The sequence below is a fragment of the Vulpes lagopus genome, chromosome 7 (assembly GCF_018345385.1).
Source record: "Vulpes lagopus strain Blue_001 chromosome 7, ASM1834538v1, whole genome shotgun sequence".
NCBI classification, from domain to species: domain Eukaryota; kingdom Metazoa; phylum Chordata; class Mammalia; order Carnivora; family Canidae; genus Vulpes; species Vulpes lagopus.
In genome coordinates, this window is record NC_054830.1 from 125,715,072 (window position 1) to 125,737,234 (window position 22,163).

The 22,163-nt window shown below is 37.1% G+C and overlaps 1 protein-coding gene across 1 annotated transcript in view; it reads right to left on the reverse strand.

The window, feature by feature from the left end:
* Positions 1-22,163, reverse strand: part of LVRN (laeverin) — a 67,580-nt gene that overhangs the window by 18,283 nt on the left and 27,134 nt on the right. The window contains exons 5-14 of the mRNA XM_041763928.1: positions 17,259-17,413; positions 15,665-15,778; positions 10,102-10,245; positions 9,326-9,391; positions 9,152-9,217; positions 8,730-8,902; positions 6,868-6,944; positions 6,369-6,508; positions 4,031-4,086; positions 1,318-1,471 (exon numbers count right to left, since the gene is read on the reverse strand). Of these exons, the coding sequence (XP_041619862.1) occupies positions 1,318-1,471; positions 4,031-4,086; positions 6,369-6,508; positions 6,868-6,944; positions 8,730-8,902; positions 9,152-9,217; positions 9,326-9,391; positions 10,102-10,245; positions 15,665-15,778; positions 17,259-17,413 (1,145 nt within the window). The remainder of the gene's footprint in view (positions 1-1,317; positions 1,472-4,030; positions 4,087-6,368; positions 6,509-6,867; positions 6,945-8,729; positions 8,903-9,151; positions 9,218-9,325; positions 9,392-10,101; positions 10,246-15,664; positions 15,779-17,258; positions 17,414-22,163) is intronic.

The window sequence follows — 22,163 nt, forward strand, 5'->3', positions numbered from 1 at the left end:
TTCTTCATTGATAAAATGGAATTGCCAAGAATACAAGTGCAGTTTTGTGAGGACAAAACAATATTAGGTATATGAATGTACTCCCTGGCACATAGGAACTTGATAAATCTTAGCACTTACTACTATTCAACATCACCTGGCACATTTTCAGGTGTCTTCAAAATAGAGAAAGAAATGTAAAATTTTAAGACTATTAAACTTTCTACCTTAACAGTTCTATGCTTCATATCTACACCTCCAAGAAAATAAGGACAGCTGATTTATGCTTTGGACAATTGTAAGCCCTGGATCTAAAATAAATTTTCTTCAATTGAGCACTCAGCTGGTGAGTAATAAGGTTATAAAAGTTATCCATTTGCAATACACCCCTAAGCACAAAGTAGATGTTATTCCTTGACATTCTTTAAAAACAATCTGAGTTTTTACTTCTTTTACCCAGAATCAGGGGTCAGAGATTATAAGATTATAAGATTATAATAAGCCACCTCCATCCACAGTTAAGTGCCATATTTTATGGGTCACCATCTCCATGCTCAAGGGCATTTCTGCCAGCACTCTGGACATCAGAGGACAGTCTAGACCCTTAAGGTATTTGTGATCTCATCCTCAAACTGCCCCAGAAGCTCACTTGGAATTATCATCTGGCACACTTTCTGGTTTGTTTCTGGTCCCTAACTCTCCAAAGGGTTACTCCCTAACTGCTACTTTGGTTTTCCCTGGGCCATCTTTCTTCTGATCGCTGCTTAAGATCTCATAATGGAAGTTTTATCCTTTTGTGTTGTTTCAGTTATGATGGTATGCCACTGCCCTATGAATTCCAGGTTCTCCCTCTCACTTGCCAGCATCAAAAGCAGCTTCAAAACTTTGACTTTTTCTGGAATATCCCTCTCTGGTTAAGCATTGGTCCTGTAGATCAGAGTATTTCAATGATGAATATAGGGTTGTTAAAAGTCTTTCTGTTTGACTACCAATCTTTTAGAAGAGTAATTGCTATAAGAGAAAAAGTATACCATTTCCATCCACTTCTGGGTTCTTAGGGCACTTCGTCACTTCATCAAGAATAAAGACCTTTCTAAACTTCTCATACTCACCTCCTAGACCAGGTCTATGACTAAAGTATTTTCTTCTAAGAATAACCGAATAACCAGCGTTTTCTAAGAAAATGAATATATATATATATATATATATATATATATATATATATATATATAGCTAGTAGACTATTACTTGGGGAAAGATGTGTTTCACAGATGCTGGAAAGATATGGAATGAGGAAGAGAGGACTTTTTAAAACCACATAACAAAGAAGGAAATTACCTTTAATAATGGGTACATATCATAGCTGTTCACATCAAAAACAAGATCCTTGGTTATCAGGTTCACCAAGACTGCATACCACACTATGATTTCATCTTCTTCAGCAAGGTACTTGGTTAAATCAAGTGCTGTTTCAATCTCAATATAATTGTTTCTGTTTGGTTCAGAAAAAATACAGACTCAAAATACCTCCACTTGCTAAATAATTTGTACACTTTCCATATCTGTTCCATGCTTTGATGCCTCACTTCAATAAGATATGTTTAATAAGGAAGCTAGAGGTCCCATTTCCTTGATAAGATGGGAGCCAAGCAATGCTGACACTACAGTTTGATATACCTTCAAGCACCCAGATTTTTGGAGACTATAGGAAAATCCAGGCCAAATGTTGGACTGCTCATCCAATATTACAAAATTGAATATTACAAATTCTACAAAATAGAATTTCTAGTAACTTCTACAAAATAGAATATTACAAACTAGTATATAGGACACGACTCTTGCCTACCATTGGGGAGCTTATTCTTTGAGGCTCAGGAGCTGGGCCTTATGCATAAAAAGCTGCTAATGAGTCCAAGAAAAGGCAATGAAGACAGTGAAAGTATCAAGGAAAACACATGCGTGTGATGGAAAAGTTAGGGAGGGCCTCCTAGAGGAGGAGCTTGAGAAGGGCAATGAAGGCTGGGTAAGATGGAAATGGATAGGGAGAAAGAGGAAGCCCACTTATGACAAAGAGGATAAAGAGGGAACTGGTGTGATGAACAGACCAAGCAACCAAGGCACAGGAGTCCTTTAGTGTGCAGTTGAGAGGTGGAGGCTGGTAGATAAGGTGGATCAAAACTGTAGAGAGCTCTGAATGTCAGGATGAAAAGTTTACACATAGTGGGAAGGTGTTTAAACAACTGGGGTGACATCGTGAAGCTGATGCTGAAAAATGTTATCACAACTGCTGAAGAAGACAAGATGGAATTTAAAGGAACAGAAGCCTGGATGCTCACACAACAGGCTAAGTAACAGATAATGGGCCTGGCTTAACATGCAAGCAGAGAAGGTGGTAAATAAGGTGATAATCCAAAAGACATCTTCAAGAAGGAAGAGGTAAGACAGGTTGACTAAATGACAGATGGAAAGAGAGAGAGAGAGGAGTCAAGGATACCTCTGATATTTCAAGTGTGGGTGATGGGAAGCATCATGGCACTCTGACAGAGAGAAATTGATAGCAGGGGCAATTCAGAGACAGGAATAAAGTCCACTGTGTCAGGTCCTGAGTTTAAATGGCCACAGGATAATCAGAAAGCAGGAGGGAACAGATGGAGATGTATATTTAGAAAAGTCATGAACATATCCTTTCACAAAGCTTTATTGTTTAGCTTATATCTGCTTGGCCCTGTACATGCACATAATAAAATGTTCCTGAAACCATCAGAATGCATAAGGCATCAAAAGGAAATAGAGAAAAAAATAACATAAGAATGGTAGGTCTGAAGGATGCTTGTAGCAGCAGGCAGAAAAGTCAGACACAAGAGGAAAACCAGTTTTGTGTCTCGGGACCCTCTAGAAGCCAAGAGAGGTTTCTCGGAGGATGTGGTTCAACAGTCCCAAAGTCATGGTGGTCCTAGAGAGGGTCAGAGAGCGAGGAAACATGCAGCAGGTCAGAGAGCAAGGAAACATGCTGTAGGTCACAGAGGGAAAGTGGTAAAGAAATGAAGAAAAAAATAAACACATTCATTCAAGAAATAGGGACAAGCCAAAGAAAGACAGAACATGCTGGATAATTTATTATGTATACTCCTTACTTTTATTATCTGAAAATTTAAATTCTGAACACATATTAATTTACCTGGATAAATACTTAGCACAGCTTATATTGAATAAATGTAATAGAAATAAAATCTAGAATCTGTAGTATACTAAAATATAGGCCATATCTCATTAAAATTATACCTATAGCCCTTACCCCCAGGTAACAAAAATCACTTCAAAATCTCAACTGATAGCCTATTTCTAGTAATTCTATTTTTTTTGATATGCCAGCTATTTCCTTAACTTACAATATCATAGAAAAATACAAATGCATCTACAATCTTCCTAAATTTATCCATTTTAATATTTAACAGCCTTTACATACACAAGCCCAAATAACTTGTATTTTTACCTGTTTAATAACTTGATGGAAATTTCAAAAGTAACAATTCTAATACTTTTGTGATAATCCCAAGAATATTTAAACACTATGACCTTTTACCATGTACATCTTCTGTACTACATCCTTTAAAAACTTCTCCTTTAAGGAATTCCTTTTAAAATGTTGAATCACATTTTCATATTATAAAACTGAAACTCTCTCCCCATGGAGCACTAACTTCTCATCCCCTGCCTTGCCGCCCCTGGCCATCACCCTTTCCTTTTCCATCTCTAGGATTCGGACTATTCTGAGGAACTCATATAAGAGGAATCACATAGTATTTTGTCTTTTTGTGACTGGCTTACTTCACTTAGCCCAATGCCCTCAAAGCACATTCACGCTGATACACATCCCAGCAACTTTCACATTACAAAATTCCTTGGTACCCTCAGAACTCAATGCTAATCCTAATAAGTTGAGCCCTAAATATACTGAAGGAGCAATTTCATTTCATAGTGATTAGGCTGTAATATTTTATTAAGTTCTCAAGGTACACTCTAAAGCCAGCAGTGAAGAAAATATACTCACTTAGACAAGGAAAAGGCATCATCAATCAGCTGCAGCCTGTGGATAACAGGAATGCCCTGCAAATTAGATCCAAATTTGTGCAGGAAAAGATGAGAACATTTCTTAGCAATAGGATAATTTTCAAAATAATAACAGCATTTCAAGATCAGTGTTGCTTACGAAGCACTTTCATGTGAATTGTCTCTTGTGCAGAGAAACAGTAATCACTAAGGATAGTCCCCATGATTTATTTATTAGACATCTGTTTTTGATAAATGGTCCCTCTGGACATCAACCATAAGGCTTTCATCTGGCAGAGAGTTTTGCCAAAATACTCCCTGAAAAACGGCATGGCAAAAAAAAAAAAAAAAAGAAAGAAAGAAAGAAAAAAAAAAAAAAAAGAAAGGGAAGCCACGTTTAAAAAGCTATCCAAAACAGAAAGTGTATGTTAAATTGTCTTATGCTGTCCAAGTTGTTGTCAGGAGAACTTCTGGCATAGGCAGCCTTACGTACAAAGCCTTGCGTACATATTACTTAGCACTATTTTGGTAATACTGAAGTATCCTGAGTGGTGTCTGTCATCTCAAGATCTTACTAATTTGACACAATGCCACCAACAGAGCATCCTGGATTCCAGAATCCCAGAAAGGCAGGGGTTAACTGCTTAGGCTTCGTCTTGACCACTTGCCACTGCCAGGCCACTGGACTGTCCCAGCTGGAGTGTCCACAGGGGGCCCAAAGCCTCCTATCCTCACGCATTTTCATTGGTTTGGTCCCAGAAAATTGATCTTCACATCACCTTGAACTTCTCAGCAAGCCACACTTCGATCTTTACTCGGCCTCATTTCCCTTCTGACAGTAATAACACTATTTTCTAAATTAATATTAATAATAGACATGGTGTTTTATTTGCTCCCCAATTATAAAGTAGAAGTAACTGACCACAGTTTTTCAATAAGTCAGTCTACAATAGTTTCAAAAAATCATTGCTAGAAGGGTATGACCTTGCTCCACAGCTTACAGCACCCTTAGAAAGCAAGAAGAGTGGTGCTACTCTGGGGGCGCCTGGGTGGCTCAGTGGTTGAGCGTCTGTCTCCCTTTAACTCAGGGCATGAACCCGGGGTCTTGGATCGAGGCCCACATTGGACTCCTCGCAGGTAGCCTGCTTCTTCATCTGCCTGTGTCTGCCTCTCTTTCTGTGTCTTTCATGAATAAATAAATAAAATCTTTTTTTAAAAAAAGAGTCTAGCTACTCTGAAAAAGATTTGAAAATAAAATTTTATTATGTGTGCATTTTGTAGCCTTATTCAAAAGCTTAATGATAATTTTTTTTTTATTACTGAGTATGTTCTGAAGGCCTGAATTGTGTCCGGCCTCTGTTAAATATGATCCATATATCACCTTACCTAATCTCCACAATCCTTTATGTAACATTGGTCTATTAAAACACCATTATACAGATGGGAAAACGGAGGAATGATTGGCCAGATAAGAAGCCCAAGGTTACACATCTGGTAAATGATGAACACAAGTCGATTGGACACAGAAGCCACCCTCTGGACCGGTAACACTGAATATCGTCTTCTGCTAGAGAGGCCACTGTGTATTTCAGAGAACTTTCGAAGACATAGACACTAAAGATATCTTCTAGCTCAATTCTCTAGCTTGAAGAATGGTGTCCCAGTGGACTAACTGACCATGGTTTCGCAGCAGAGCCAACTCTATAGACTCCTATGCCAGCATCCATCTCCACCAATGGAGACTGAGTTTAATTCAACCAATCAAAATCTGACTGACTAGAGCTAGCCAACATTTTAAGATTCATGTATGGCAGAATGACTTATCTTCAGTGATAAAGTGATAATAGATTCTATTGCTACTTTGTGAACTAAAGTCTCTGAGGGAGAGTAAGAATATAAGTTTTAAAAAATTAACACTTTTCTGGCATAGACTGTGTATCCATTAAGGGCTTAGGAATTTTAAACACATGTTTACCCACATTGTCTATCATCCTCATAAGTAACAAAGCTCTATTATTCCCATTTAAGGTGAAGAGATGGAAATGGAACATTTAAGCAACTTGTCTGAGATCACAAAACTAATGGTTAAGAGGAAAGTGTATTCTGATTTTTACCTAGGGAGGTAAAAGTGTTGAAGAAAAATGTTATTAATGTTCAAAGCACAGTGCATTGAACCTAAATCTCCCCTTTCTAAGAATGAGGGGGAAAAATACAATATGGCTTGATTTGAGAGGTGGCAGTGAGAACAGAGTCTCTTCTCACCAGAGGGGTTTATGAAAGCTTGACTCAAGACTGCACTATTAATGGTATTTAATAATAGATATAAAAAGTAACCTTACCTTAGGATCTTTTTCAAGCTGTTGATTTAGCTTCTTCCAACCTAATTGATCATAGTTAACCCTGTAATATCCAGTCACATTTAAATTTAGAATCACCCAGTCATGATCCGAAGCTGAAACTTTCATTTCAGGGAATATTTCTACAAAGGTACATGGGAAAAGTGTGAACTGGTACATCTAAAAAACATTCCAGTACATGTTTATACTATATCCTCTTAATCCTAAACAAAAAAACTCAATAAATACAACAAAAAGTAAAGGAATTCTAAAATATATACTGACCTTACCATATAATTGTATTTTTTCACATATAATAGCTTTTGATTTGAAACTTTTCTCTAAAGTTCTATGTTAGATAAGAATGATGTAAGATTTTAGTTTGATGCAAGACAGCTTTTCAAAAGCTATTTGCTTTCACATCTTATTCTCTGCCTTTCTATATGTGTGTAATATATACTCGTGCATACATGTGAAGATATTTCTAAAACTTGTTACTTACTGCTGCTTTTATCTAGCCAGACCAGAGACTGTGTAGTTCCATTTTTTATCCAGAGAATAGGTATAATCCATGTGTCACTTATCAGGAAAAAAAAACAAACATTCAGTTAATTTGCAGACATAATCTATAAATTCTGAGCCAATGTTAACTGAGATGATACTAAGAGAGGACTCAAATTCTTTGGTCAATAGATAAGGGTTTGCTAGGATTATTCATTTGTTGTTGTTGTTTTTAAAGATCTTATTTATTTGAGAGAAAGAGTGAGTGAGAGAGAGAGTGTGAGCACAACGGGGGCAGGGTCAGATGGAGAAGTAGACTCCCCACTGAGCAGGCTCATTTTAGTGTTATAAGTCAGTTTTGCTTTAGCCTTTTGTTCACTTTCTTTTTAGTTTGTCTTCTTTACATTTTCTTATTAACTTAAGGCAGTTAGTAAGACAATCTTGTATATGAATCTTTCTTTCTTTCTTTCTTTCTTTCTTTCTTTCTTTCTTTCTTTCTTTCTTTCTTCTTTCTTTCTTTCTTCTTTCTTTTTTTGTATCTGAAACTCTCAAGGCCTGTTTGTATTAAATTATAGCCTCTTGGCCTCACTCAGGGGTTGTTCAAATGCTGCAGACAGACCCAACTCCATCTGCGCCAAGAGAGGCAAAGAGTAATTTCAGAAGAAAAAGCTTGACAAACATTTCAAAATGCTTTTCTGCCTCAAGCTTTCTCCTCATCTGAAAAGTGTTCAGCACACATCAGCCAGATTATTCATATTTACTGAATGCTGACATTCTTCCCACATTGGTGGACGTGACCTGGAGGAAGCAGATGACTGCAAGAGGACATTAGTCATCTCAAGAGTCACAGGCCTTGGAGTTTGGACAGAACTTGGAATATGGCTCAAATTGGCTCACAAATCTGGTTTCTCAAAGACTATGAATGAGGGTCATGTTTATCCAATAGTTAAGGCACACATCTTCTCAAAAGTCATGGAATCTTGATGAGCACCAGAGGATGTATGGGCGTGTTTAATCACAACACTGTACACTTGAAACTAATATAACACTGGGCATTAACTAACTGGAATTAAAATAAAAACTTAAAAAAAAATCATGGAATAGCAGAGTGAGAGAAGGGACCTTCCATTCTCCTGGTTTGTTTCATTCATTCATTCATTCATTCATTCATTCATTCACTCGTGAGAGACACAGAGAGAGGCAGAGGCATAGGCAGAGGGAAAACCAGACTCCCTGTGGGGAGGTGGGATCACGCCCTGAGCCAAAGGCAGATGCTCAACCACTGAGCCACCCAGGTGCCCCAGTGCGGTTGATATTCAAACCCAGGTGAAGGCCAGAATTCTCATAAGCATGGCTATAGATACACACCTACGTGCACATGTGGACATGGGCAAAACTATTCGTCAAGGACACAGAGACCACTCAGTTCCATTTCTAGGGAAATAAAGACGACTTGGCAGCAGTCAAGTCTCTTTGTCTCTTACCTAACATGAGGCCTTGTATGGTTCTGTTTTGCTGCCTCTCACCCAGAATCCTGAGTAATTCATTAATTCTGTCTGAAGTACAGAGAGTGTATGACCCCTAAGGCTTTGGTTGCTGGTGTCATCCTAAATGCCAAGGGCAGGGGTACTGCCTTGGATCCCTCAATGCAAGTCTCTGGCCTCGCTCAAGACATCAGGGGCTCTGTCTCAACCCAGCACCCCAGGAACACCCTACACAGATATGAAGTTGCCTGTGCCAGAGGCCCTCTGCAGAAGAGCGTGTACCCAGCTGTGTGTTATGCTTCCTCACCAGCAGGCTGCTTTCCATCTGATGGGAGCTTAACCCCAAGGAAGGTGAAGACAGAGGAGCAAATGTACCTACTTGTGGGTTAGGAGAGTCTCGTTTTTAACTTTCCCAAGATAAAATGGCTCCTGTTTGATGACGCCAGTGGACACATTTAAGGTAATGACTGGAAAACCACTCTGGTGTGTCCAGCTGTCCATTATGCTTTTTACTGTTGCTGGCAAAAGAATTTTATTCTGATCATCTACGACCTGTTTAAAAAAAAATCATCACAAGAGCAGATATTTACCATCAAAATCTCTTCAGGTAGCACTCTCCCAAAGGAAACTACATTGCTAGCTATTCTATTCTTCATTTATACAGTAATCCTCAGTGGGTGATATTCTGGGCCAAATTCAGAATTCTGCTCAACTCTCTATGTGAATGAGTCCTTAGTTCGTTCATTCATTTACTCACTCATTCATTCATTGAACATGCATGTCAGGAAGTAGGACGATTACCATTTGAAAATGCCTCCATAGATCATCTTGCTCAGCATTTGAGTAAGAAAATGTCTTCAAATATGACTAAAAAATAGAGACATTAAAAAGAGTGGAAAAGTTAAGGTCAAAATAAATAACATTTCCAATCAATTTATGTTTCCTGCCTCCCAGGTGACAATTTTATAAACTTACCTTGAGTGCACTGATAAATAAATTCTCATTCAGGAAGCTGGAAAGCATTCGGGCCAAAGATGCTCCCTAGGACAAGAAACAGTCCATTGTCTGAACAAATTCAATATATAAATATTGACACATCCCATTTTGATAAGCAATATTCTAGGCTTTTCTCCCAATTGTATTGCATACTTCAGTTGAATGTTTGGGTTATCCCCAAATATGCCGATAAGATGGTAGACTGTCACTAACAAATAGGTAAAAGATGAACAAATGTACTACATATAAAGAATTCAAGGGCAGCCCGGGTGGCTCAGTGGTTTAGTGCTACCTTTGGCCCAGGGTGTGATCCTGGAGTCTCGGGATCGAGTCCCACATTGGGCTCCCTGCATGGAGCCTGCTTCTCCCTCTGCCTGTGTCTCTGCCTCTCTCTCTTTCTGTGGATCTCATGAATAAATTAATAAAATCTTTAAAAAAAAATCAAGATACACAATATATTTTAAGCTGAGATATTTACAGGGTAAAAATAAATTTCCACCAAACAGAAGGGTTCACCTTAAAAGTAGCAAGTTGTTTCAGTGTTTTTATAATGTTGGATGGTACTGAGCACCTAATATTGGTTAGATGAGAATTGATTTAACCACATGTTCTGAAATCCATCTACTGAATAAAATTATGGTTATTTGTATCAAAAGTTGCACAGTATCATCATATTAGCCTATCATTCTTAGAATCCATTTTATGTACCTTACTGCAAGAGTGCAAAACGAAAGGAAATATGTGACTGATTTTACCTTGTTGTAAGTAAATAAGTCAAAGAGCTCATTTATTTCACTGGTTTCTGTGAAATTTTCCACCTTCAAGGACACAGCTCTAGACACCAGGGCGTGATCTTCACTGAGGACATTATGTAAAATGTTAGAAAAAAAGATCTCATTCTAAAAGGAAAAGATTGAGCAACATTAACTTCTTAGGTGTCACAGAAACACAACATTCAAATACTGTCAAAAACACCTTTCAAAAACTGACACTGACGAGGGGAAAAAATCATTCAGATGCACTCTGTGAGCTGACATATGCCAAATTAAGTCAGGATTCTTGAAAAACAAAACTCTAATATACTTTTCTTCCCATTTAATACCCTTCTTATTTCAATTTTTAAAAAACCCATTACAAAAGTCAGAATGTTTTCCAAGAGAGCTATCTACACTTCCCCAAAGGAGATCCCTGATCACAGACAGGATCCTCTAGGAAATAGCATCCCTAGGTGGTTTGCATCCTCTAGAAATTTATTGGAAATTTTATTAGTAACCGTCTAAAATGGATCAGTCTCTCTTAAACAAACGTTTACAAACCGCAATGTGCCAGATTTACAAATTTGATGATGATGTTGTAATTTTGTAATTATTTATTGAAATAAATCCACAGGCTGGATACTACAGTTTATAGATCATGCATTATGAGCAGGCAAATTATTCTATTCTAATAAGTACAGAACTCTCCAAAAAATTAGACCTCTTTCAGACACATGACAAGGGTCATTTCTTTTTTGGAGGAAAGATAGAAGGAAAGCCAAGGTACAGCCAGAGGTGTGGGTAGCACGGCAAAGCCAAAAAAAGGGCAGTGGTAAAGAAGCAGCAGAGAGAGTTGGCTTCTGCCCTGTAGAGCTGAGTGAACCCCCTTTATAATCCACAAGGAGCCTCAACTCCCTAGCAGCTATCTCTGGGGTCCCCAAGTTGACTCTTTCAAATTCTGCCCACTTCCATTGGCCAGTGTTCCAACCAACCGTCTCCTATTAGCATATTATTTTTCAATTTATTAACACCATTGATGAGGCTACTGTCAAACTCTGCTCCTTCAGAAATGAGACAGCCTGTCATCTAGAGCAGTATTTCTCAAACTTTAATGTGAATAAGGATCCCCTGGGGATTTGATCAATTCATATGTGAATTCAGCTGGTCTGGGTTGGGGTCTGTATTTCTAATCAATTACATGGTGATGCTCATGTCACTAGCATGATAATCCCACTTTGAGTAGCTAGGAATGGAGGGGACATTTGTTTAAGTCTGATCTTATTCGTTAACTATAGGTTTTATTAGTTTAACACTTGAGTATTCTCGAGAGTGTCTCACAGTTGACCCATGTGTCCCAAAAAAGCAACATGGAAAACAGAGTAAATAAAAAGTACCCATAATCCTACACTCCAAGATAGTCACCATTAGAATTAGTACTGTTTTTTACAATCTCTTTCCCTATGTGTTTATTTACTCACATAGATGTAAAAACTTTTATCTTGCTTACTTACTTATTATGACATTCATTGAAAAATTCTGTTATCTCATCTTCATAAATACCTCTAACAATGGCTGCTGCATTCTATACTACACAAACTGGAAGGAAATAAGCCAAAACTTAATAGTGATGATCACAGTGTGGTCAAATCACATATGACTTCCTTCTTTTCAAAGTATAACAGATAACACTTCTGCAAAAGCAAAACATTAAAATAAATAAATGCATAGTTGCAGAATGGGCCACTGAGTCAATGAACCATAAATGACTTCATCATTTCCCTATTAGTTTGGCATTTAAATTGCTTCCAGATTTTTACTGTTTTAAACAATATTTTAATGAGCACCTTTATATATAGCTTCTCCATATTTTGTAAATTCCCCTCTACTCCTCAGAATGGATTGTCTGTCTTTTTTCTGACTGGTGTAAGATGTTATATTATCTTCTTGGTATCACTATAATCACACAAGTTAACTGTGATGAAAGGGGTTGACACCTCTTCCTCAACATCCCCAAGGTCCTTCTCCTCTTGGCCTCCCATACAGTGAGTTTTGTCCCAGTCTGTTCCAGTCCTGCTGGAGGGAAACATTTACACAAAAAGCAAGGTTTGCCTTTAAAAAAAAAAAATCGTTATCTAGGCACTGCGTACAGTGATAGGAGAAGGTGAGGCTGTATACCCATCATCACTCTCTTACTGAAAACTGCAAGATTCTAGAGAAAAAGACCTACTCCTATTAAATTTATTGTTACCCTAAGAAATATAACAGTATTTATTGTAATAAATTTACATGTGGTTAAAAGCCCAGGCTTGGAGTCTGAGCTGCCTGGGTGTGAATCCTACCTTAACCTTTTTGGACTTGTGTGGCTATAAAAGGCAATCAACTTTATCTCTCTGAAATTTGGTTTCTCCATCTAGAAATGGAGGAAAACAACATTGTCCTTATTGGATTATTTTCAGGACTAAATGAATTTACAGAAAGTGCTTAGCACAGTGCCTGGCAAAAAAGCACATGTTCAATGACAGTTTAGCCACTTGAAATTACTTATCATCATCAACATCATTATTATTTCTTTAGAGTTAAGTACTGAATCAGATAATGTGTACACGAGCGCTTGGTAAGTAGTAGTTGTCATGATGTTACCTAATGGATAAGAATTTGTTGAATGTCTACAAGAAACTTACTTTACAAATGAGAAACTAAAGCTCAGAGGTGTTCCACTGACAATGAGTATAAAAACAGAGTGAGATCAGACTGGCTGCACGGCTCCTATGTGCCTTTCTCTCCACCAAATCTGATGCTTCTTTAAGGCTAGGCTGTCAGACCTGGGCTTCAGAGACAAAGAAACCACTGGTCACTGACATTTTCTCAATCTGTGACCATGACCCATTCATAACATGTTTTAATGCCTTTCAGCTGAAATTAGGGCAAGAAAAAAAAAATGAAAATCTGATCCTGCATATGGTTCTGTGATTCTCTTCCCCAATGCCAATTTAATGACCAGATTAAAAGGAAGCCAAAGTTCTTGATCTCTCAGAGATCACTGAAGTAAGGCTGGCTTCAGGCTTTTAAAAGACAAAGCTAATGGCAATTTCCTCAACACCAGGATCTGATGCTCTTTTGCCAAGGGTTATATTCACTCAGCTCCACAGAATCTAAGAAATGTAGATTCAGAAAGGAGTGATTAAGAAACCAATGATTAAAAGAAATAGCTAAATGGTACCAAAAGAGGTTAATCGTATCATCTTTGCTTCACAAACACTAGTAATATATCTTCATCAAATTTTCCCAGATATAATACCTTAGCCAATTTCAGTTGCATGAGGTAACTGATTGATGTTAATGATCTATTCCATTTGATTAAGAAAATAAGGATGAATCTAATTGTTTCATGGGAAATGGAACTTCTTTTATTGAATCCAAGCAGAGTTAATTTGAGATACAACCAAATGCTTTCATAAGCATTTATAAATGACATGAACCATGCATAGGTTCTATCTTATAAAAGAGAGATTTAAACAATTTTATAGCTATAGAGTATATGGAAAGGACTTTTGAAGAAAATTAAAGTTTACTCTCTCTATATAAATTTTATAAAAATGAAAAGAGTCATATAATGAACTCACACACACACCCCCATTAGATATCAGGGGAGAGGAACACTCCTATGTGTTTTCACAGAGCTCAGTTGGGTGAAGGCATGGGCATGGAGTTAGAGACACCTTGAACTGAATCTCATCTCTGACATATAGTAGCTGTGAGAACTTGAACAACTTTCTTAATGCTCCTATGTCTGTTTCCTCAACTAGAAAATAGAGTGACAACTACACTCATATGATTGTTTTGAGAATTGAGTTAGATGATGTGTGTACAAAACACAATACCTGCTACTTGCATCCTAAGTGCTCGATGAATAGGAAGTGCGGTATTATTGCTGTTATTATCATCATTACCTTCGTCATCAGACTAGATCTGAACAACTAGATATTCACAGTTTTGTCGCCATCATGCAAATGACTTCGGCAAGTCACCTAATCATCCAGTACTTCAGTCTCCTTATCTATGTAATGATGCCCAACCCAGGGGAGGGGGAGCAGAGGCACCACAGAGTGGCTGGACTGTGGGATGGTGGGTGATTTCTAGGAATTCTGCAAAGCACAGGGTGGGTGCCATGGAACGGTGTATTAGGAGGCTGCTACATCAGTGCTTCCCACAAACTGATTTCACGAACATGTTAAAAAAAAAAGGGATTTTTAAATAAAGTGTCTGTGGGGCCAAGTTAAATTTTCCAACTCTGAATTCTGCCAAATAATCAACAAAAACCAAGTATCATCTATCTACCATCTCCATCCTTTTATTATAAAGGGAAAATTTATTGCCAATATAATAGGAAAAATATCATCTTATAATATCATTTAAAGTGAGTACATTTAGCCTGTAATAAAGACCTGGCCAGTAGAGAAAAATCAGTGTTTCAAATACCAATTTACTGGGACACCTGGGTGGCTCAGCGGTTGAGCCTGTTTTCTGCTCAGGTCATGACCCTGGAGTTCTGGGATCAAGTCCCACATCAGGCTCCCCGCAGGGAACCTGCTTCTCCCTCTGCCTGTGTCTCTGCCTCTCTCTCTCTTTCTCTCATGAATTTAAAAAAAAAAAATTGTTACAAATATTTACTGAATGAGGCTAGGGAAAGAAGTGAAGAACCAAGCTTGGAAACAGTGGGAGGTGGGATGAGAGACAGACTAGCCAAAAGCAGCAGGATGAGCAACTCTGAGCATCAGAAAGGTGCAGGGAGTCAGGGACAGAGCAGAAGCAAGGACTTTAGGCTTGCTATAAAGGAAGTGAGGTACGCGTCAGAGAATATTACATCTCAACATTTAGACATCTAAGTCAAAATCAATTCCATTTTATCATGCCATCCTGAAAGCACTACCTAAATTAATCTACATAAATGACCAGAAATAGAACTTATAGGTGAAATAATCAGATTTGCATATTCACAAATTCATATTTTCATATTACCATTTATTCAAAATAGCAAAATAGTTATCAGCTATAATATATATATTATTAGTTACACATCTGATATATATAACATTTTATAATATATAATATAGCATATTCCTTATCATTGAAGTCATAGACTACTAATTACAGTGCCTTTAAAATTTAGTCTAGGTAGGAATATGTGAAAATGACCTAAAATCTAGGGAAAGATAGTATGCATATACCTTATAAGGTGATATAATAAAATATTAGGCAACCCTGAAAAATCTTTTCAAAAGTGATTTAAGGATTTGCAGAAATGCTCTTGATAAAATATGAAGTACGGAAGGTATTACACGCTTCTGTGTAAAAAAGTAATTCCCATTTTTATGAAAATTTATAATGAGTAAAAGCCTGGAAAAAGAAAACACATAAAACAGGTAACACTAATCATCTCTGGTATTACAGATCATTTAATATTCCTTATATTTTCTGTATTTTACACATAGGAAACAATGAACTACATTACTTTTGCAAGTAGGAGCAAAACATTACAAGTAAATTTCACAGACATACTTACTCTTGGGAATTCAGGATTGAAGTAGTTAATTACTCCAAATTCAAAATAAGATGCAAAGCCCTCTTTGAGCCAGATATCGTTCCACCAATTCATGGTAACCAAATTTCCAAACCACTTTTGGAGATGGGAGAAAATAGAGCTCACTTAAATTTAATTTAAGGAACATTTATTGTAATTGCATGTTAAATAAACGTAAGGTCGGAGACATAACTAAACTTTATTTTTGCCCTCAAAAACAAAACTTGAAAATAGGACTTCAAAAAGCAGGTTGGTGCTTTAACATGAAGAGACAGCAGTCCTGTATTTCTTTGAAATAATTATGTCACATCCAATGACTGAAATCAACTTTTGTTTTAAAATTGTCATTTTCAAAGGCAAAGTAATCTAGAGTAGCATTTCTCAAACTACCCACTTTCCCAACAGTTAATTTAAATAAAGCAGAGGTCCAGAATGCTCACTTACCACCTACTAATTACAGCATCTTATACTCTAAATAGACTACATCAGAATTTTGCTGTAAGCAGTTGTTATGTTTCAAGAACATGTTTTCATCTGTGCTAAGTACAAGTCACTCATGTTCTGCTAGAAATCTTTTCAAGCTTAACAGAAACAAAGTGTCACATGGACAATGAATGGAATCAGGAAGGAAAAACACAATTATTTCTAAAACCAACGAATCTGTACCCTAGTATTTAATCAAATTATTACAACAGCTGTCATGTACTAATAGCTAGCAGCCGGTCTTCCAAAACAATGTGTTGCTTGGGTGATCATAATAAATGGTATTTTGAGTGACTGATCAAAAGTTGTCAAAGTTTGCGTTGACTGTGCAACGAGGTGTTAATTCTGTCCCGGTAAAAAACTCTGGCCCATTACCTCTTGTGGATCCACAAACAAGAAGATAACAATTTCATAGTTTAGATCATTTCTTTCTTGACAAATTTGTATGAATGGAGTCAATGTCAAAAAAGCAGATGTCGGAAACTCCATCAAACACATAACTAAGCTTCTACAAATCACATTATGAAAACATAGATCTAATGAAATAAATCCTTGTTCACACTGCTTTTGGGTATGCAGCTTGAGATCACTGCTCATCTCACTGACATATTAACCACTAGCCAATATTCCTTTAACCTCTCTTCAAACAAAGCAAAAACAAAGTTTATAACAATCTACTGATGAAATGTGGATATCTTTCAGTGCCTTTTTGAATATCCTTTATTTTAAGATGGAATGAAAATGAATAACCATAGCTCTGGTTGGCTTACTTTCCCTGAAAAGGACTCTATGGAGCAAAGTTTACTTTTGTATGTAAATACCTGACCTCTGAACGGCCTGTAAGTTCTCATTGCTATGATCCATCACCAATAGTTCAAATCACCACAAGCTCTGATTATATAGATCCTTCCTTCACTGTCCCACTTTTTGAATAATTTTTTTAAAATGTGGTATACCATTAGAGGGTTGGTTTTTGTTTTGGGTTTTTTTGTTTGTTTTTCTTCTGGTTTTGTTTTGCTGTTTTTTGCTATCCTTGGTAGAGCAGCTAGAGAATGTCTTCACGTAAAATAAGAAAGAACATTTTACCACATGCCTGATGTCCAATCTCGTGGGAGAGAATGAAGGAGATCACAGCCTTTTTGTCTGTTACTTGATCATTTGGTTGCATCAACAATAATGACTCATCAAATATCAATAGTCCCCAATTTTCCATGGCACTGTTGTCAAAAGTAGGCAAGGCAATTATATCTAAGTGGATTTAAATGGAGGGAAAAATGAAATCATCTCTTCCAAAAAGTTTGAGATTTCCAGATATAAGTATTGCAAAATGAAATCATAAAATTACTAAAAGAAAATACAAGTGAATATTTATAATTTGAAGGTAGAGAAGATTAATAGCAAAGACAGAAGCCAGAAAATAAATTGTTCTGATTATCTTATCTGAAAATCAAATACTTTTGATAAAGGATCTGTACAGAGAAATCTTAAAACTTGACATTAGAAAACTAAACTTTACAAAACTGGCAAACAATCAATCTAAAGAGACACTTCACTGCATAAGATAAGCAAATGGAAAATACGCATAAGGAAAAGATGCTCTACATAAGATGTCATTAGAAAATTGCAAATTAAAACAGTGAGATACCACTATATACCTATTAGGATGGTTTAAATCCAAAGCACACTACCAAATGCTAGAGAAGATATGGAGCATCAGGAACTCTCATTCGTTGCTGGTGGGAATGCAAAATGGTACCACCACACTGGAAGACAGCTTGGCCGTTTCTTATAAAGGCTGATCGTACAGTTTAGCAACTGAGCAATTGAGGTTATTCACCCAAATGAGTTGAAAACTTTAAGTCCACACAAAAACTGGTACAAGGAGGTTTATAGCTATAAACCTTTAAGTGTGAGACTTTGTAAGTGTGAAAAATGGGGAGCAAGCAAGACGTCTTTCAATGGGGGAATGGATAAACAAACTGTAGTATAAATAAATACATACAAGAGAGTATCATTCAGCAATAAAAAGAAATGAGCTCTCCCACTATGAGAGGACAAGAAGGAAGTTTAAATGCAGATTGCTAAGTGAAAAGAAACCAATGGGGAAAAACAGCACATGGTATAATTCCAACTATGAAACATTTATCTGGAAAAGGTAAAACCAGAGAGACAGTAAAAGGCTTGGTGGTTATCAGGACTCTAGGGAGAAAGTGAGGAATAAATAGTTGGAGCACAGGAGACTTTTATGACCGTGAAACTACTCTGTAGGACACTGCAATTTTAGACACGTATCATTATACATTTGTCAAAACTCAGAGAAAGTATAGTACCAAGAGAGAAACCTAATGTAAACTAAAGGCTTTATTAAACAATATTGTATTGATATTGGTTCATCCATTGTAACAAATGTGCCACTCGAATGCAAGATACAGGAGGAGAAACTGTATGGGGGGAAAGGGAAGGGAGAGGAGATAAATGGGAACTCCCTATACTTTCCATGTAATTTTTCTTAAGCCTACAAGTGCTCTGAAAATATAGTCTAGGGACGCCTGGTGGCTCAGTGGTTGAGTGTCTGCCTTCAGCTCAGGATGTGATCCCAGAGTCCTAGGATCAAGTGACGCATTGGGCTCCCCGCAGGGAGCCTGCTTCTCCCTCTGCCTATGTCTCTGCCTCTCTCTTTGTGTCTCTCATGAATAAATAAATAAAATATTTTTAAAAAATAGTCTAGTTAAAAGGAAATACATTAGTTCGCCAAAAGGCAAATTTAGTTCATCATAAACAAATTTGAAAGGCAAATCACAAGCTGCGAAAAATATCTGCAGCATATATCACAAACAATTAATGTTTTTTTTAACATAAAAAAAACTCTACCAAATCAAAATTTAAAAACACAAATGAAAACAGTTCACTAAAGAAATAATTAAAAAAAAGAGAAAGAATTCAAATAGCCAAAAATCTTACTTAAAATGTTCAACTTCATTAATCATGAGAAACACAAAACCATGGTATAACTTAATCTTTCAAATGTGTAAGAAGATGAACAATTAGTACTGCTAATATTAGTATTAATAATTAGGTAAGGAAAATTGGCAGATAGCCTGTTGGTAAGGGTGTAACTGCTACAATTTCTTGGGAGCAATCCAGCAAAATGCTTCATAATTTTTAAAAATGTTCCAACCTTTTGACTAACTCATTCAACTTTCTGAGTTTATACTAAGACAAATAGCATGGATGCTTGTAAACATTCCTTATGTTTTCTTTAGCATGGTTAAAGTAGCCAAAAAAGGGGAAGAAAGCATGCAATTAATTAGTCCAAATGTTCAACCAGAGGATTTAAATAAGTTATTTTGCCAAATTGATATTGTAGGCATTCTATGTTTTAAAAATTACGATACAGGGACGCCTGGGTAGCTCAATGGTTGAGCGTCTGCCTTCAGCTCAGGTCATGAATCTGGGGTCCTGGGATCAAGTCCCACATGGGGCTCTGCCAAGGGAGCCTGCTTCTCCCTTTGCGTGTGTCTCTGACTCTCTCTGTCTCTCATGAATAAATAAAAAAATACATACATACATACATATTTTAAAATGAATAAATAATTAATAAACATGACAATAGAGGGGCCTGAGTGGCTCAGTCATTTGATATATGTGCTGCCGAAGCGTGCACAGGCTCAGTCATTTGAGCGTCTGGATTGTTGGCCTTGGCTCAGGTTGTGATCTTGGGGTACTGAGACGGAGCCCTGCGTCAGGCTCTGTGTTCAGTGGGGAGTCAGCTTGGGATTCTCTCTCCTTCTCCCTGTCCCTGCCCCTCTACCCCCGCCCCCAAATAAACCTAGAAGAACAAGAAAAAATGTTTACTTTCTTTTGCTAATAGAAGAAATGCCATTTTTATAATGTAAGCTACGTTTGCCTAATGAGTGTGCTGTGCTCCTTATGTTATGTTGACTTGCACTACCACCTTTTCCTCCACCTGCACCTTTCCCGCCCTCCCACCCACCCACTTTCCTTAGACTGATCTGCTCCACTCAAACCAATCCCCTTTGTCCTCTACTACTGCTAAGCTGTCCTTGGCTCCAGCTGTTTGGTGCCCCAGAAATCCTCTCTTCAAGGTCCAAATATCCACGGATCCGTGTGGTCCAATCTTACCAAGTCGAAGAAGCCATACTTTACTAACTCCTGATAACAATTTTATTTTTTTTTTCTGATAACAATTTTAAAACAATTGTTTTAAAGACAATTTAAACAATTGAAAAAAAATGTTTTTACCTCCAGATGCACAGAATTGAAAGTAAGCAAATTCTTGTTTCTTGATAAACTGTCATCACTGGTTCACACAGGACTCTGTTTATTTTATTTTAATGATTAACTCATTATTTTAAAATAATGATATAAACACCCACAAATCTGCCTCTCTCTTTTTAGAACAAGGGTTGGAAAACCCTCTCTTTGAAGAGCCAGACAGTAAATATTTTCAGTTTTGTGGGCTGTATGTTTTCCATCGCAGATTTGACTCTGGCATCACAAAGCAAAAGCATCCCTAGACACTGTTATGGGGGCAAATGAGCAGGCTGTGTTCCAGTAAAAGTTTATTTATGGACCTTTAGATGTGAATTTCATCTAATTTCCATGTTTCATAAAATATTCTTGTTTTTTCAACCATTTAAAAGTGTAAAAACCACTCTTCGCTCAAGGGCCATACAGAAAAAGGCAGAGGCCCACATTTGATTGTATGCCAATATTGAAAATATTGAGAATATTGAGAATATTGCTAATAACTAACTCAAACTGTGATTTCCAGACCAGCAGCACCGGCATCACCTGGGAACTTATTAGACACGAGAATTCTGGGACCAATCACAGACCTACTGAAACAGTGTCTGTGTTTTAATAAGCCTTCAGGATGATTCTAACACATGCTGAAGTTTAACAGCTGACTTAATCTCTCTTTGGGATCCTTCTCAACTCATACTTTCATGTCTTCTTCCAGCAGCTAAATCACTATCCTCAAGTTTAGGGGGTTTTATTTTTAAACTTTAGGAGAAAATGTTTCATTTTCATTGCTATTGAGTTTTTTCATTGTGTGAATGATCTATAATTTACCTATTCCATTCTCCTAAGAATGATCATTTTGCTTTCTTTCAGTATGTGGCTATACTATAAAAAGTGTAGCTATGAAGATTCTTGCACACATCTTCTGGTACATGCATATGTGCTCAGATTCCTCTGGGAGATATATTTAGAAATGGAATCACTAGGTTTTAAGGTATTCTAATGATCAACATTGCAAGATAATAAATATGTTTCAAAGCTGTTGTGACAATTGATAACTCCCTTCAAAATGGCCACTTTTTAACATTTGGCATTTGTTAGATGCCTACTTTTTAATGAGTGAATAGGTATAAAATGGGGCCTCACCATGGCCTTGGACATTCATTACTTAGATTACTAATGAGGTTAAGTATCTCTGCATAAGTTTATTAGCCACATGAGTTCCTTTTTCTGTAAAACATCTATTCATATATCTTCTTTTCCTTGTTTTTTCTTCTGTACTATTCTTATTTATTTGTAGGTATTCTTTATATATTTAGGCTACTCCCATTACCACTTCTTAATCATCTTTCTCTTAAGACTTTTACTTAGCCAGTCCATTATCTCTTGTTTGGTGATTTGTTGCTTTTGTTTATACATACTGAAGCTACCACCCCAGCTCAGCTACTTGAAGGTGGCCCCAGCCACCTACTTCTCTTGCATTCAAAAGGCACCATGAGGGGCACCTGGGTGCCTCAGTTAGTTGGTTAAGCACCAGACTCTTGATTTTGGCTCAGGTCATGATCTCAGGGTTCTGAGATCGAGCCCCGTGTTTGGCTCCATGCTCAGCATGTAGTCTGTTTGAGATTCTCTCCCTCTGTCCCTTCTCTCTGCTCACACTCTGTCTCTCTCTCTCTCTCTCTCAAAAAAAAAAAAAGGCATCAGGAAAAGTAATAGATAACCAGTACTGCTT